Raw genomic sequence first — 16531 nt, forward strand, 5'->3', positions numbered from 1 at the left:
GTGCAAGTATCCAAGGCAGGTATCAGAGAAAGATTCAACTAGCAGGCTAGATAACCAACTACCTGCAAAGGTCAACAGTTGTACTTAGTGCCGGGGTTTGAATGATAATTCCAATTCTATGAAAAATTAGCTTCCGAAAATGGTTTAACGAAGGTTCCATTAGTGACGCTCCTAGAAGCAGAACGAAAGTGGCCTCTCATTTGGAGACTTGGCTTATTAAGTGACCTAACAGCCCTGCATTAACTTGTGAATTCTCCACACTTGGAAATGTTAGTGGAGACCGCTGAGCGAAGTCCTATGAGGACACACTTATGCACAATGTGCAACATCACAGAAGAGAGAAGCTGTATAGGTTTATTTAGCAAATATAAATATATGCCACCCAATCCTTGGTGGCTCGTAAAATACATTTCAACGAGGCAATGCTAAAATTCCCAACAATCCCAAAACTAGTTAAAAGCCAACTTAACTATTATGGCTGTGCACAAAAATGCAGTGTTTCCTACCGAATTCAAAGGCACAGAAATGCCACCAAAATCATTCCTGGTGGGCTACAGCTCAATAGAATCAGAATATGGAACATTTTCTTGGCCCCTGGATTTGGCTCACACAAAATGGGGAAGGTCTCTTGGGCAAAGCTGGTGGCCTTCCTGTCATTCGGCTCTTCTTCCCTGGGCTGTAAGCCAGGCTCCTCTCCTCCCCTTAGTGACCGTCACTGCTTGTGTCCTGGTCTTTTTTACCCCTCTCCCTCCCAGCCTAAAACCTTCTGCCTAGCCCACATATTTGGGTCCAAAGTTCAAGGCTGAAACTTGCATATAGAGATCATAGCCGTTGGGATTGTCTTTCAATTTCCCTTCCCAAGAGAGAGGATAAAGGGGTCCACGTTCCAACTCTGTGACAGGCTTCGGAAATTACTTCTACATTGCAAAGTTCCACAAATTTGTACAACTCCATCAGTCTGAATTTTGAACTGAATTAACTGGCAGGAATCACTGAATATCTTGGCAGGAAATTCACCTTTTCCTGGGTCATTTATTAAGAAGAATGACCTTTCAAAGATACTGGATTAGAAGCTAGTAATCAGGTGTCTCCAAATTTGGCAACTTTAAGACTTGTGGGGTTCGACTCCCACAATTCCCCTGTCGGCATGGGGAAGTCTTAAGTGGCCAAGTTTGGAGACCCCTGAGCTAGCTAATCTCAGGTTGTTTCAAAAACCAACACAACTTTTTAAAACAGAGTTACAAAAACGAAGTACTGAGAGTTTTGGGAAATCAGGTATGCCTGATTATTTCATTTTTTGCAACCAGTTGACGGTAATCTCTTAATCTATTCCTGCTTTCTTACAGGTGCTCCCTGTCTTCCCCCATTCTGATATATAGTACTACAGATAAAAACAGTTTGGATGGCTTCCCCTGCCTGCCCTTGTGTCCTCCAGAGAAGCACAACCTCTTGCAGCCCACACCAGGCATTTGTTAGGCAGAAATAAGACGTAGCATAGTTAAAACGTTCCTGGGTGGCACAGGATTGGGAAGTTTGCCACAGCTCCTACATCGTATTTACAGAGGATGCGACCCTCCAAGCTCAACATCCTGCTCTCCACTAAAATGCACTTTCCCCTTAAAACTGTCTTCTGCGAAAGAATTTCAACACAGGCAGCTGAGCACTGCAACGAAGCTCTACTCATGAATTGCACGTGTTTAGATGAAGTCCACTTGAGAGCACTCAGAAAGAGTGATAAAATGCTTCTCTTTGTTGCCACAAATTTCGGTGTCATCCAGTGAATCTGCAAAACAAAAGGCAATAGTAACAAACCTGAGGGGGAAACTCAAAAGAAAACATTTAACTGCCTCGAATGGGGGGCTTATTTAGGAGGGCTCTTTCACCGTTACAGGGGAATTTTATTGACATAAATACACCCACGACTCAGATTTGGACGGTCTCCCAGCTATGAACCCAACTGAAATTATGCAAAACAAGAAAGTCAGAATTTACTCATTCTGGAAACTAACTTCCCCAAACATAAGAAGATAAGGCAGAAGGTCAAATATGGGCTCTTATCATTTTAACCAAAAGGAAAACAAAAGAAGGGGATTCTTCTCATAGACAGAAATGCAATTGTATCTAGATCTGTGGATATCATCTCTTAGAACAGAACATTAAAAACAAATGGAAAGATAGATAAGATCCATAGATAAGAAGCCAGAGAATAAACAAAGGGACACAAAAGATTGCTTGCCGCAGGCCACCGAGTGATGTGTTAATAAATCCCAGAAGGAAATTTCAAAACAGGGATTTGATGACAACAGCAGCTGTAAGAAACAAAAGATAAAAGCTAATGCCGTTCTCAATTCCAGACTGCCAAGGTTCCTCACCTCCGCTGGCCGGGTCGTGTTCAGCTGGAGGCGTGCTGCTAAGCTGCCATATTGTTTTCACCCTTTTTGGTCCTTGACCGCTGCTGATTTCCACTCTCCATATCTGAGGATGAGCACTGTAAAAAACAAAACAAGAATTGAAAATATTAAAGAAGTGTGTGTACTTGGACAACTCTTGTGATAAAACCTGAGGGTCTCCTACAGGTGGTCAGATCTCAAGACTATCCCTGCATATTGTACCTACAAAGGAAAACTGAGTCTTACGCCTGACTAACCAGAGCAACGCCTTTCAGCAATTCTCTGAAATTAGTTTGGAGCTAAAGACTCTCTTGCTTAGCATCTGGATTCACTAAATAGGAATTGTATGAGAATTCATTTTAATATTGTTCAGTCCTGACAGTGAAGGCTGGGAATGAGGGGTTCTCCTTCCCCAGTGGCTGCTTCCAGCCGGCTGAGACAGTGAGGAAAGGTCAAGCGGTCAGCCACCCCATTCAGTGGGGCTCAGTCTTCTCCCCATTACTCTCTAACACCAAGGTATGAAATGACTGGGACAGGTTATTCATTAGGACGGGGAGAGGCATCAGCGATATGCTAATAACATCTCCAAGGTGGGCTGACAGGATACAAGTAGAAATCCTGACTTGTTTCCTGGAGACTGTGAGGCCTGAAGAGGGATTCTACCATGACAGAGTAGCTTGGATTCGGATGCCAGATCAAGTCCCGCGATAGTTGCTTTGGGGGACTTTGGCAAATGGAACTGGACACCCCTTGGGGAAGCCTGGGATTCACCTGGAATCCTACTTGAACAGCACATGGAAGTTGCAGCCACCAGGGCACGGGAGTCACTCAGTCTGATGCAGCAACAGTGGCGGCCTTTTCTTGATTAGATGACTACTCACAATCCTTCACAAACGGGTTGACTCTAGCACAGGGGTCTCCAACCTTGGCAACTTGAAGACTTGTGGACTTCAACTCCCAGAATTCTCTAGACAGCATAATTCTGGCTGAGGAACTCTGGGAGCTGAAGTCCACAAGACTTAAAGTTGCCGAGGTTGGAGACCCCGGCTCTAGTAGGTTCTAAGTGGAACTGTCTTGGAAGGCCCACTGGAAACTTCAGCTGGTGTCACAGGCAGGAGCCCCGGTAATCATGGAGACACGGCGGTTGGTCCACCCACCCCATTATAACGGGAGCTGCATTGGCAGCCTGTTAACTACTGAGTGCAATTCAGGGCGCTGGTTGTCACCTCTGAAGCCCTACGTGAAATTGCAAATGACGTCTCTCCTCAAAGCCAATGTTTTAACTTAGTGCCCAGCTTTGCCTGACAAGGAAGCTTCTATGCTATTTATTGTTGCTTTTGTGTCAATTGATGGAGGGCCTTTAACTCCCTGAGGACTTGACTTACTTTTGGTAAAATTCCTTCACCAAACTTGTCTTGACTGGTAGCTGAAATGCATGCTTTTCATTCAGAGGGTTTTCTTTATAGTAATTGATGCAAGACCTACAAAAACAAAGACATTTTCACACCACCAATTCTTAGAAAAAAATAGTAGAGAACTTATATAGATTACAGTGTAAATCAAAATCACTGGCATCTTCAGATTTCTGTTCAATACATGCAATTATATTTACTGTATATTTAATATATATTTATATTTAATGTTATAAATAGAAATTTAGATAGATATTATGACGAACATGCAAAAGTAGCATATAAGTGAACACAATGGAGACTCGTGACTCTAACAGCTTCTAGGAAGGAGAAGAAACTTGGACTAAACTGAATAAAAAGCAAAAGACGCTAATTATACCCAAGCTGAGAACTTAACCCACAAGGTATCTTATATGAGCTAAAGAATAAGCAGATCAAAACAAGTGGGCAAAGCTAGGCCAAAAACTAAAGTTGATTTCATTTTTCATATTTAATCAAATGCAATACATAAAATCACTTCCCAGTCATATCAAATACCTTTCTGTTCTATATCGGATTAAGTTTTCAATTTAGTAAGAAATAGGGATTTACAAGTCTCAAAATATTTGTTCTGTGACAATTGAGACGTCTTTTAAGTTTGAAAGGGTCATTTTCAACTATTGTTGTGAGCTTTAAACCCTTGCAAAAATGGATCTCACATTCAGACTTTCAGTTTCAAAGTGTATTCCCCGCTTAATAATACTCCTTGGAGATGGTCTTTTAAGTAGCACGCATCAGGGAGAACTCTCTCTTCAAAAATAAATTGCGTTGTGACTTTAGGGATACAATGGGAAGAATAGTTTCTTCCCTTGCCTCTTGATGTAATACAAAGATAGGAACTGAAAATGAAGGGAAGAATGAAATGCTACTCCTAAAGGATCAATTCAGTAATTATTGATTTATGGGTGGTTCCCCATACTTCTGAAATGTTCCTTTAGCCTTCCTTCTCCCGGTGCAGAAAGAAGCATAGAAGCTGCACACTTTCTGTACAATTCTGCGAAGCAAAACCACCCCAAGCATCATGTTTATTCGAGGGAACTCTCTTGTTAAGAAAAAGTTGCTGGGAGCAATTACTGCGTCAGGAAGATGAGGCTCTCATGCTCCAGTTTGAGAAGGTCTAAGCAGTTGTCCACAATTTCCAACATGTGGTGTAGTTTCTGGATACGATGAACCTGTTCCTGAAGATCTACTGAAGTGGACATGAAGTAATCCTTCGAAAGAGAGAACACGAGAACAAGCATCAGGAACTATTGACAGCAACGGTAATCTTAACCAAATGCTCACTTTCCTAAGGATTGGGTAGATAGCAATAGCACTTAAGACTTATATACAGCTTTACAGTGCTTTTATAGCCCTCTCTAAGCGGTTTAGAGTCAGCCTCTTGCCCCCAACAATCTGGGTCCTCATTTTACCCACCTCAGAAGGACGGAAGTCCGAGTCAACTTTGAGCCTGATGAGAATTGCCAAATTGTAGGCAGCTGGTTACAGCAGAAGTAGCTTGCGGTACTGCACTCTAACCACTGTGCCACAGAGGCTCCCAAACGTATAACAATATGCAGACGGCCTCAGTTGCAAAAATCCAGTAAAAATCTCCCCAATGCCCTCCACGCCAGACATCTGTGGCTATTCGACTCTCAAGTAAAGGTAGTCCTCGACACATACAGTCATTTGTTTAGCAACTGTTCAAAGTTACAATGGTGCTGAAAAAGCGACTTATGACCTGTTTTTGCGCTTTTAACCGTTGCAGTCTCCGCAGCCACGTGATCAAAATCCAGGCACTCGGCAACCAGCCAGGTCCCAGGGACATGTGAGTGTGATCTGTGCCCGAGTTTCTCACCGGCTTCCAACAAGCAGCCAATGGAAGACCCTGGATTTACTCAATGATCGTGTGATTCACTTAATAACTGTGGCAAAAAAGGTCATAAAATCGGATGTGATTCCTTTGACAACCACTCTGCTTAGCAACGGAAATTCTAATGTGGCCATAAGTCGAGGACTACTTATATGGTTATTATTTGGAAAGTGAGAGCTGTGACTTACCAAATGAGTCCGTATGGCAAATTCTTTGCCTGAAACGCAAAACATAATTTGTATTACAATTTCATACAAAATAAATGCTAAAAGCTGCAATGAAAGCCTTGATTTATTACAAAATTAGAAAGCCAAAAGCTGGAGAGAATGACTTTTGCCTCCATGTTTGCATTATGGGAACCACCTGAAAAACTGAAAGAAAAACTGGAATTAGGAGACAGTTGAAGAGTTTTCCCTTTCCTGGTTCAGAGGTTGGCAGGGTAAAGTGACTGTGGGGAAGGATCCAGCAACGTCAGATAGCAAATTTGTTCAGAAAGTCTCTGTTTTGTTAGTTGTAAATTAAATCGAAGTTTGATATCTAATATGTAATTTGCTCACCATTGATGTTAGTTGACAAAATACTAATATGTTTTTTAACAGAGAAAACCATAAACCATTTAGACACAACTACCCAAAATCAGGATGGCTACCCAACATACCCACAAAATAGCTGATATAGTCTCTCTTCATTTTATCCACGCCTATTTCTAGAAGCATCTGAACGGGAGAATCTCCATCGAGAGAAACTGTTTCCATCTTTCCATGGTAAGATTGCTTGATCAGTTTGCTCAGTAAGCTATTACACTCTTGATGAATCTACAAAGAGAACCCATGTTTTACACAGACCCTCCTGCTTGTTATAGTACATATCTCAAAATATCTCAAAATAACCATTTAAATAAATCTAATTCCATATATTACATAAATTATGCATTTTAAGTGTGTAAAGTAAGCCTCCTGCTCCTACCATTCAACCAAAATAGAGTCGCCAACCATCACCCCCAGTCTCATGTTAAGCTCAGTTGGAACCACAAAATGAGACCAGAATATTTGAGACTCCCTAATGCACAGGGCACAGATGAAATCAGAATTTAAAAAATGTGAAATATAGAGACTGAATCATGGAAAGATGGGGGATTAGAAGATGGAAAGAGGGAAGGAGTGAGTTATCCAGCCCAAGCCTCAGAAGCAAATCCCCTGAAAAGATTGTCTGGGGAAATGCAAGACATAAGATTAAAAACACTTCTACAAGCTGAAGTGTTAATCAGATGGTTGTGGCTGCCATCTTGACTTTTTAAGCACCTCCTTAGTAGATGTATCTGCTGGAAAGATCAGCAGGAAAGAAAGCACTTCTTAGTACCACACCCTAACACTATTCCTAGCAATTAAGTATATATATATATTTGGCCAGGTAAGACTATTTGACTGGATTGATAACTCCTTCCAAGTCACATTTTATCTAACTACGGCTTGGGAAATAAATCTGGAGTTTCTTAACAGGAATAGACATAAGCCAGAATTAAATAAACCACATAATGTTGTGCCATGACAGGCTGCTTCCCTGGCAACCAAAGTCTAAGGGATCTGAATTCTATGAAGTGCTCAATGTAATATTATTGAGAAGATTTGAGGATGGGAGACTCATTAACCTCGATCAAGCAACCCCCAAACCAGGGAGTTCCCAATTTATATCACATTTGTCATTTTTAAAAACAAACAAACATCCGTAGGACATGCCTTCTCTCCCCATCCCCAGGTGGCTCTCCATCCCTCTCCATTTCTGAAGTGGCTAGTACAGCTCTAGCTACGTGTAGGAAACGTTTGCCAGAGTGGCAGGGTCTGAAAATGAGAAAGCAAACGCAGCGAGGTGCTAGGCACAAAAGGTGAAAGGTTTGCGGGTAAGAAGGTGGATGGGCAAATGAATGCTTGCTGAGGCTTTCTGGGCACAGCAGCAGCTGTAGAACTTGTGCAGTTCTGGGGGCATTTGCCATCCTTGCAAGGGGGGCGGGGGGAAGAAAGAGGCAGGTTGGGGGGATTTGAAGTGCCTCTGTGGTCGTAAGTGCAAGTGGGCTGCCAAGTGCTTGAATTCTGATCACGTGACATGGCGGTGCTGCAATTGCTGTAACTTGGGGCACAGGTCGTAAGCCCATTTTTCAAGTGCCATCATTATTTCAGTCACCGAACAAATGGTCATACATCAAAGAATACCTTTAACTGCATTCAGCTTAGCTTTTGATTTGGTTCTGCCTAGTTCCCTGTCCTAATCTTGCCCCTGGTTTCAGGAAGTGCAGCTCTTTGCACATCGCATCAACTCCTGGTCTGGAAAAAAAAACTGGGCACGCTGAAATGCAGGGTGGCTCTGCCTGCATTCCAGGTTCGTTACTCCAACTCACCCAGGTCTGCAGTTCTCCACGCTGAAGGGCTCTTATTACCAACGAAAGACACTCCACTAGTTCCTCATGCGAAGCAACGTCTTGCGGGAGAAAAGTCAAGTATTACATAAAGTTGTAACCTAACTCAAAGTAGACCAGGGGAATTAATAGAAATCCTTCCCTGGTCCCTTTAAAGACTGAGTATCTCATAATGTTTTGAGAGACAGAACCTAGAAACATACATACTTCTCCATATATTACACCAGAGCAGTTCAAGGAAATCAAGGGCTCCGCGCTGACTGAAAAGCGTTTTCATAGAACCAATGACTGCAGCAGTGTTATCCTGGAGATTCAGCAAGGAGAAATGAATTTCAAATTTCAAAATGAAACCAGAATTGCAACGTTAGCTATTTAAATGTCACAGTTCAAAGAAACTTTACCACCATGTATTTACATTAATAAGAAAACTAGAAATAGAATTTTAAAGGTTCAAAATAACAAAGCGCATTAAAAAGCTACGAAGATGGTGGGAAATGTAACACTCTTTTGCCATCAACCCTCCAAGAAAGGGTGATTGACACTTCTAATACAACTTCTGCCATTTCTAGTCCCTTCCCAGAATTCAATTTAAGTTTAGAGGCATTGAGTAACTGAATGGCCATTGAATGAAGCAGTAGCTAAACAACAACTACTTATACCAGGCTTGGAAGTAGGTCTCCCCCAAAAATGTCTGTTATTTTTGCCATTCTAGTTGAGACAAAACTCACTGAAAGCTTCAATATTGAAACAGTCTTCAGTCAATCTAGAGTTCTGAGGGAATATTTTTCCACTATCTTATCAAATACCTCAGTATCATCTTCATTGTGTGACTTCAGTCCATCTACTTCATCTTTTACGTCTAAAAAGAAAAAAAAGCTGTGTACTATGGCCATCAGTTTTAATGTAATAGAACATACTTTGCTCTCATGCAACTTTGGCTGGAAGGAACATTTCCTGAACACATCAATTCATGATGACATGGCACGCTTGCCTCCATGCCACATATTGGCTCATAGGTGGTGTTTTCCATTCGGGATTAATGTGTTGTGTGAATCCAGCCACTCTAATTTACTCAGCAAACCAGGTGTGCAATGCAAGCTCAGCCCTTACACATATTTCAGTTAAGACCTCAAGGGAATTATTTCCAAAATGCTTAGCATTACCTTTCAAAAGTTTCTGTACTAGTTCGACAGCAGACTTTCTTCCCAGGGCATTCGGCCATTTTATTACTCCATTCTTCAAAATCTCAGCCAAACTCTAACACCGTCATCCAAAAACAAAGAAGTCTGAAGTCATGGCTCGATACAGCAGAGTGCAACACACAATAGCATACATGGCTATTTAATACAGGCTGCTGCCTCAGAAGTAGATTGATCCAATTAAGGGGGTTTGCTCTGCAGTAGGATATGTTATATACTTATGTGCCCAGATGTACACACACACACACACACAAAAGATGCTACTGAAATTACCAAGACATTTAAGTGTTATCACATTAAAAAGATTCATTTAAAGCATATTTCATAATTCTACCTTGACTCCATTTCAAAGAGGACTGTTGAGTAAAACCTTGCAATCATCCTTGCTATTACTCAGCTACGTATTATTTTCTGGCTGGGAAATAATAGCAATAGCTATAGCACTTAAACTTATATACCGCTTCATAGTGCTTTACAGCCCTCTCTAAGCGGTTTACAGAGTCAGCCTCTTTCCCCCAACAATCTGGGTCCTCATTTTACCCACCTCCAAAGGATGGAAGGCTGAGTCAACCTTGACCCTGGTGGGATTTAAAAAGCCAAATTGCAGGCAGCCGACAGTTAGCAGAAGTGGCCTGCAGTACAGCACGATGCCACCGAGGCTTCTATAATGTCGCAATACTTACCAAGAGAAACTGCAATTCTCTGCTTGGCTCATATACAGAACTCAAGAGGCTCCCAGAGGCCATCTGAAGTGTCTGCAATTTTCAAAAGTAAAATGATTCATGTACGTATGTGTATGTATTTATGTTTGTATGTATGTATACTGTATAACGTATGTTTTACTACAAGGTGTTTGCGCACTCCCTCCTTTACCCTGTTCATAATTAAATGATTGCTAAACGAGCAGCGACATTTAGCGCCCGTTATTATCACAGCATTGAAACTCTTGATTTCCTTACCAGCAGAGCAGTAGATGAGGGAGGAGGGACCTGCAGCATTTTTTTCACACCCTCCCAAGCAAAATCGGCATATATATTTCTCTCCAGTGGAATAAAAGAATCCTCCCGAGTCAAGGAATCCAGTGAAGGGGATTCAAGAAATCCGTATCGGGCAAAGCCTGCCACTGTCAGCTACAACACAAGAAAGTTCACAGTTGTAGCCAGCCATTCCGAATGACGAGAGCCATGAAAACATCACATTTTAGAAATCTGACCTTAACATCAGATGAAGACGACAATAATTAAAACTCGCTAAAAGCTGCACTGAAAACAAAGGCTTCTGCATTCAGTATAGAATGATCCAGCGCATATTAAATTCGAAATTATTGTGCTATGTCATAAAACACTATGTAGTAAACTTAGAAAATTTTCAGTTGTTTATTTCATTTTTCAAAAATGTAGTATATATTTGGTTGTGAATAAAAATCAAAATAAACGTACATCTGAAGCATGATGTCTCATTCTATGATTTTCTTTCAGTTCCTTCAAGCCAATAGAACAATTATTATCTGACACAGGACCTAGGGGAAAAACTGAATTAAATGAGGGCTTCCTAATTATCAAAACTTGATAAAAAGCCTTGATTTCATTTTTAAAATCTTCTAATATTATTCCTATCAGCAGCTAAAATATAACGAATACTGTATCACAAATTGTAATTAGCAACTAATAACATACCTCAATTAATCTGTATGTCTGAAGCAGAGAAAAACATACAGTATATCCAAATGTAGAGATATTTCCAGAGGCTACTCTAAATAACCAATACAGTTTTAGCCCACAACTTCAAAAATAACATTTTGTCTGAATCAATTTGCTAAAACAGGTTTCATTTTTGAAGTATATACCCTAGATTCTATTTTTTTTTAAAATAGTGGATTTTTCCATTTTTTCTACTCATTGTTAATGGAACTTCCCACCACAGGCCAAAACTGTACCATAGCAATCCCAAAGCACTTTTTCAAAAGGCAATTGGACTTTGTTTTTCCTTGAAGATGTTTCATTCCTCATCCAAGAAGCTTTTTCAGTCTTCTTTCTTTCCGTCTTCAAGGAAAAACAGAGTCCATCTGCCTTCTGAAAAAGCACCTTTCTGACAACCATGACTTGGATGACTAAGATTCTCCCATAGACACCTACCGTTGCAAGTAATAGTGTGAAGCCTGATTCCCAAAAGGTTGTTTCCACTCCTCAAAGGTTCTGCTCCAAGCCAAATAGTCTTTTTTGGGTCAGAAGGTTCACATCGAACCCAGAGCGGAGGAAGCTGCACTGCATGGTTTATTTGTAAATGTTTCATGTTTGGATTTTGAGACATTGTGTAGAAAGAAATCAACTGCCTAATAATGGTGAAAAGACATTATATCAGAATAGAAGATTATTACTTACAAAGTATTTGCTGTATTTTTTTTTAATATTTATTTTTTTGTATCCCAAATTGGCTAACATCAATTAAAAAAGAAAGGCAATGCTAATTCCATGTAGGTGAATGCATATTATACACACATGAACAAAAGGAATCTTATAATTGTCCCTTTGAGGAATTATAGATACAAAATTCTACTCACTCGAATATTTAAAGTTGATACCATTTCGTAGAAACTAATATACATTATTAAAGCTGTTCTGCTAGGCAGTAAAATTAGTTTTTGCTTTAGAAAGAATATATAAAGGATAAAGATGAAAATAATCACACAAACATGCATTACCTTGCTCTTGAAAGGGTCAGAGGAGATCCTGATAAATTCTCTTTCAGAAAAGCCTCAGAAACTGAAGGCTCACCATTTTGCCATTCTTCCAGACTGCTGGTTTCTTCATGTAATCTCTGCAAAAAAGCAGCCATGCTAGAAAATTTATTAAGTTCCAGAAAGGTGGAACGTATATAAATAGACAACTTACTTACCAACTTACCATTTTCTCTACAATAAAAAATGTTCCATTGGGGTCCCAAAGCTTTTCTAAAGGATTTGTATGGCCTTTATTGATCAAATGGACTCGTAGGTCAGTCTGGTAAAAAGAAACAAGTTGTTTCCATAGTACTTTTCTCAATCTAAATTTAAAAATAATTTGACTTACAGCACCATACACTTATACACTGAAAGACGTATTTACAGCAATTTGCATTCATGCACATCGTTTCCTTTGCAGCATAATCTTACTTCAAGATTATTATTCTGACATTCTAACTGATGTCAGAATTTCAGACCTGAGTTTTCAGTAACTTTCTATGGTCTGGGATCCCCTTAGTGATGACAGAGGATAAAGACTGTGAAGAATTAAGATGCTTTCCCACCAGATTATATAAGAGGTTTAATGTTGAAACATGTATAACTTTGCAATCATGCTTTAGAGCAGACTCCAGGACTTATTAATAATCCTTCCCTAGCAAAATAAAATTTATTTAAAGAAAACAGCCATAAAGCTGTATAAAAATAACACAAACCAAGCTGCAGATAAAAGAGAAAATGAATCTATATTTCCTTTCATAGAATTTATTCAAATTAATTTGTATCAACAGTCCAAATTTTCAATCTGAATTATACAACATATCTATCAAGATGACTTATCATTTTTATTATTTATTATACTTATATCCTACCTTTCCCTCTGGAGTACATATATAGCATTATCTTTCCAAATTTATCCTTAAAACAAGAAGGAATAGTTCTCAGATTTAAAAAAATGAAAATAAACTAAACTTCATTCATCATTATATATTTTCCCCTTCTAGAATCTATATCTAATCTTAAACTAATTTAAATCTTAGCATTTCTAAACTTCACTACCTTTAACTGCACACCATTTCCTGTAAACTAATACTATGTTTAAAACACTTAATAAACATACCTCAAAAGTAGAAGGGTCAGCTGTATTATTCTGCTTTCCTTCTTCATATACTCTGAAATATAAATAGTGATTTATTTTTTTCTGAATACTGAAAACAATGCAGTTTTTTAAACAAGATTTTTGGAAATGGCTTCCTTCTGTTTTCTTCGTAGGGTTGAGAGACTATTGGCCCAAGCTCCCCAGCTGGCTTTGCCCATGACTTTTTCTGAGGTGTTTATAAAACTTCCCAGTCTAGCCTTCGGTGCCCTAGGATTTGGAGGAGTGTCTCATCCAAGTACTAGCCAAGATTAACCCCACTTTTTTAGATCTAAAAAATCAAGACAAAGATCAACTAATTTTTCATTCATTCAAACTTTTTAGGATGCATATTTGGCCTGTATGTATATTTTCTTTAACTGGTTACACTGTGTAAATTTTTCCTTTGTTTTGCCAAAGTATATACTGTATTACATTTTTTCACAACTACGCTTGTAATTTGAACTTAATGAACTCTACACGAAGAAGGCATTCCCCGAAGCGGATAAATCTAGAAGCAACCCCTCCCCCAAACCTAAGAAAATGGAAAAAATGATTTGACTAAATGCAATTAATTATACAATTAATTACAGAGTTTAATACTTAATTCTTACGGTACTATTTGTTATTTATTGTGAATATATGTGGTGTAAAAAAATTCTCCAAAACAACACGAACAGCTTCCATTAAAATCCAACCAAACATATTCATAAGTCACTGGAAACTTAAACTCAGCCCCGCTCCAACCTTTCTAAATGGGAACCGAATACAGGAGACCTACACATCCAACCATTTGAAGTTACGGCACTGAAAAAAGGTGACTTATGACCTTTTTTCACACTTACGACCGTGGCAGCATCCCCATGGTCACGTGATCACCATTTACAACTTTTTGACAAGAAATGAGGAAGCCAGATTCACTTAGCAACCGTGTTACTAACTTAATGACGACTATGATCATGGCTTATCATTTATAACTTTTATGTACACTGAGAGTGTAGGAAGTTAGCACCCACTCCTCTCCTAGAAAATTGAAATATCCTAGGAAATATTAAAAAGGCAGAATATTTCCCCTAAAAAGAGTAAAGTAGAAACTCTGAGAGGCAGAAACTCACCCCCCCGCCACCTTTGTTAATGGGTGGGCCATTAAGGCCTGGGCCAAATATTTTACATAACAAAGATCTCCAGGTAAAGCTATAGCTCAACCAAGCCTGGGACTCAGGACAGCCTAGAGTTGCCCCTTCATGGCCCCATGGGAGTCTGACAACCTATCAGAATACAAGCTCAAATTCAAATCTCAACAGAGAGTATAAAACCACTCCCTTCTCTTTTCACCTTGAAGCAAATGGTGTAGGGTCTCCCGATTGGGCGGGGAGGTTGGACTAGATGACCTACAAGGTCCCTTCCAACTCTGATTATCTGTTATCCTTTTCACTTTGGAGTTCCAAGCCATTTGGTCCTGTCCACCATTAAACCATCTTTCCAAGCAGCCTCCATGTTTCCAATATCTTTTTCCACACTTGGAACTGAACCCAGAAGGATAATTCTTCCAACAAGAGATTATGCACCGAAGACAAAGTCCTTGTGCGTCCAATCACACCTGGCCAATAAACAATTCTACTTTATTCCATTCACTTCCATTTACAAGGTCTGCACTACTATTACTGTTACTTCTCATCCCTCCTTATCACCCATCCCCTCCCACTTGTGACTGCATGACTGTAACTTTGTTGCTTGTATCCTTACGATTTATATTATTTCCTAGTATGATCTGATTGCTTTTTGTACCCTATGACTATTATTAAGTGTTGTATTTAATGATTCTTGACTCTTGACGAATGTATCTCTTCTTTTATGTACACTGACAGCATTTGCACCAAGACAAATTCCTTGTGTGTCCAACCACATTTGGCCAATAGTCTATTCTAATTCTATTCGATACAGGTAGTCCTTGTCATATGACCACAATGGAGCCCAAACTTTTCATTGCTAACTGAGACAGTTGTTAAGTGAGTTTTGCCCCACTTGACACCCTTTCTTGCCACAGTTGTTAAGTGAATCGCTGCAATTATTACACTAGTCACATGGCTGCTAAGCGAATCTGGCTTCCCCGCTGACTTTGCTTGTCAGAAGGTTGCAAAAGGGAATCACGTGACCTCCCAGGGCACCGCAACGGTCATAAGTGTGAACCAGTGGCCAAAGTAGCTGAATTTTAATGATGTGAACCATGGAGATGCTGCAAGTGTGGAAAAAAAACGGCCATAAGTGTGAAAAAATAAGCGTGAAAAGCAGCCACTTTTTAAAGCGCTGTTGCAACTTTGAACGGTCACTAAATAAATGGTTGTAAGTCAACAACTACCTGCATTAGCATGATTTGAGGGCAGGGACTTCTTTCATTGGTTTTACACTGTATAAATCTTTCCTTAGTTTTGCCAAAAGTATATATTGCATTTTTTTTTCCCACAGCCTCCACGAATTTCAGCTCATTCCAGTATTTTCATGCCCGGCTTTGGCAGGACGGGGCCAGGGTTCAAATCTTCCCTCAGAGTTAACCCATGAATAGCAACCCCTGTCCAGAAATGGAGTGTTCCAAACATGGCAAAATAACTAACTACATCTGGGTAATTTCACTTTACTTGATTTTTTTTTTCTTAAATCACTTGTATGAGGCAAAGGAGCCCCAGGAGAAACCTAAATGCAATTATTTGAACGGCTGGTTTTTATTAGCAAGAGAATAAAAATAAACTAAATCACAATAACTGTATTACTGTATTTTAGTGAGGCTCATTCCTGGCGTTTTCACTTTTTCCCTCTATTTTTATAAGCATCCCTTAAAACTGGAGCTCCGTTCGAGCCTACCTCGCTGGGTTGTTATGAGGATTAAAGCAGAGAGCTAAAAACCCTATGTATTTTTTTTTAAACAGCTCCAAGATTAGAGGAGGACGACGACGGGACCACTTACTGCAGGAGGAAGCCATGGAAGCGGAGGGTCTCCTCCTGCCGCCGCCGGGAAGCCATCCGAGCCCCGGCGCCTCAGAGACCGTCAGCCAACCGGGAGCCGCGCGCACGCGCAGTCGCTTCCCGTAGCTCGAACTTGCGCGCCAGAACTACTTCCCATCATCTCCCGTGGACCCCCCTGAGGAATCCTTCCGCCGTAAGAGAGACGCCTGCCGGATCCTTCCTCTCTCCCCCGCTCCCCCCCACCACGAGAAGATAATCCCGGCATCCCCTGAGGAGACTTTAAACGGATAATACGGCTGGAAACTATTTTTTTCTCCCTTCATCTTCGTCAGACGAGGACCTCAGAACGGAAAGGGAAGGAGATGCGGGCGATCTGCCGGCTGGAAAGGAGCTTATTCGGCTCGTCAAGGGGCG

General features: G+C 40.3%; 1 protein-coding gene and 1 long non-coding RNA gene across 6 annotated transcripts in view; one reads left to right on the top strand and one right to left on the bottom strand.

The window, feature by feature from the left end:
• LOC148124709 (uncharacterized) overlaps window positions 1–16531 on the top strand; it is a 529533-nt gene that overhangs the window by 499573 nt on the left and 13429 nt on the right. The gene's annotated exons all lie outside the window — the stretch shown is intronic.
• On the bottom strand, window positions 334–16492 carry ZWILCH (zwilch kinetochore protein). Of its 4 annotated transcripts, none has more exons than XM_026709405.2 (18): window positions 16119–16492; window positions 13142–13193; window positions 12206–12301; window positions 12004–12119; window positions 11438–11634; window positions 10742–10821; window positions 10262–10432; window positions 9986–10057; window positions 9267–9360; window positions 8910–8962; window positions 8311–8407; window positions 8086–8165; window positions 6352–6508; window positions 5882–5910; window positions 4916–5052; window positions 3776–3871; window positions 2373–2488; window positions 334–1783 (listed from the first exon to the last, which is right to left on the bottom strand). In XM_026709405.2, the coding sequence occupies exons 1-18, from the start codon at window positions 16172–16174 to the stop codon at window positions 1698–1700; spliced, it is 1785 nt and encodes a 594-aa protein (XP_026565190.2). In that variant the 5' UTR covers window positions 16175–16492; the 3' UTR covers window positions 334–1697. The 4 variants fall into 4 exon arrangements, with proteins under 4 accessions (XP_026565190.2, XP_087797987.1, XP_087797988.1 ...); XM_087941861.1 differs by having other exon boundaries at window positions 10742–10833; XM_087941862.1 differs by having other exon boundaries at window positions 12206–12344.

Source organism: Pseudonaja textilis, chromosome 13, assembly GCF_049901715.1.
Source record: "Pseudonaja textilis isolate UNSWEBS1 chromosome 13, rPseTex1.2, whole genome shotgun sequence".
In the NCBI taxonomy this organism is placed as follows: Eukaryota; Metazoa; Chordata; class Lepidosauria; order Squamata; family Elapidae; genus Pseudonaja; species Pseudonaja textilis.

What these genes read in the sequence shown, in the direction of transcription:
- ZWILCH (XM_087941860.1), bottom strand. An exon ending in TGAGACATCATGCTTCAGAT is followed by an intron (nt 10,433 to 10,741) that starts GTACGTTTATTT and finishes CTTGTGTTGTAG; the next exon opens with CTGACAGTGGCAGGCTTTGC. An exon ending in AGCCTCATCTTCCTGACGCA is followed by an intron (nt 3,872 to 4,915) that starts GTAATTGCTCCC and finishes TTGTTTTTGTAG; the next exon opens with GTCTTGCATCAATTACTATA.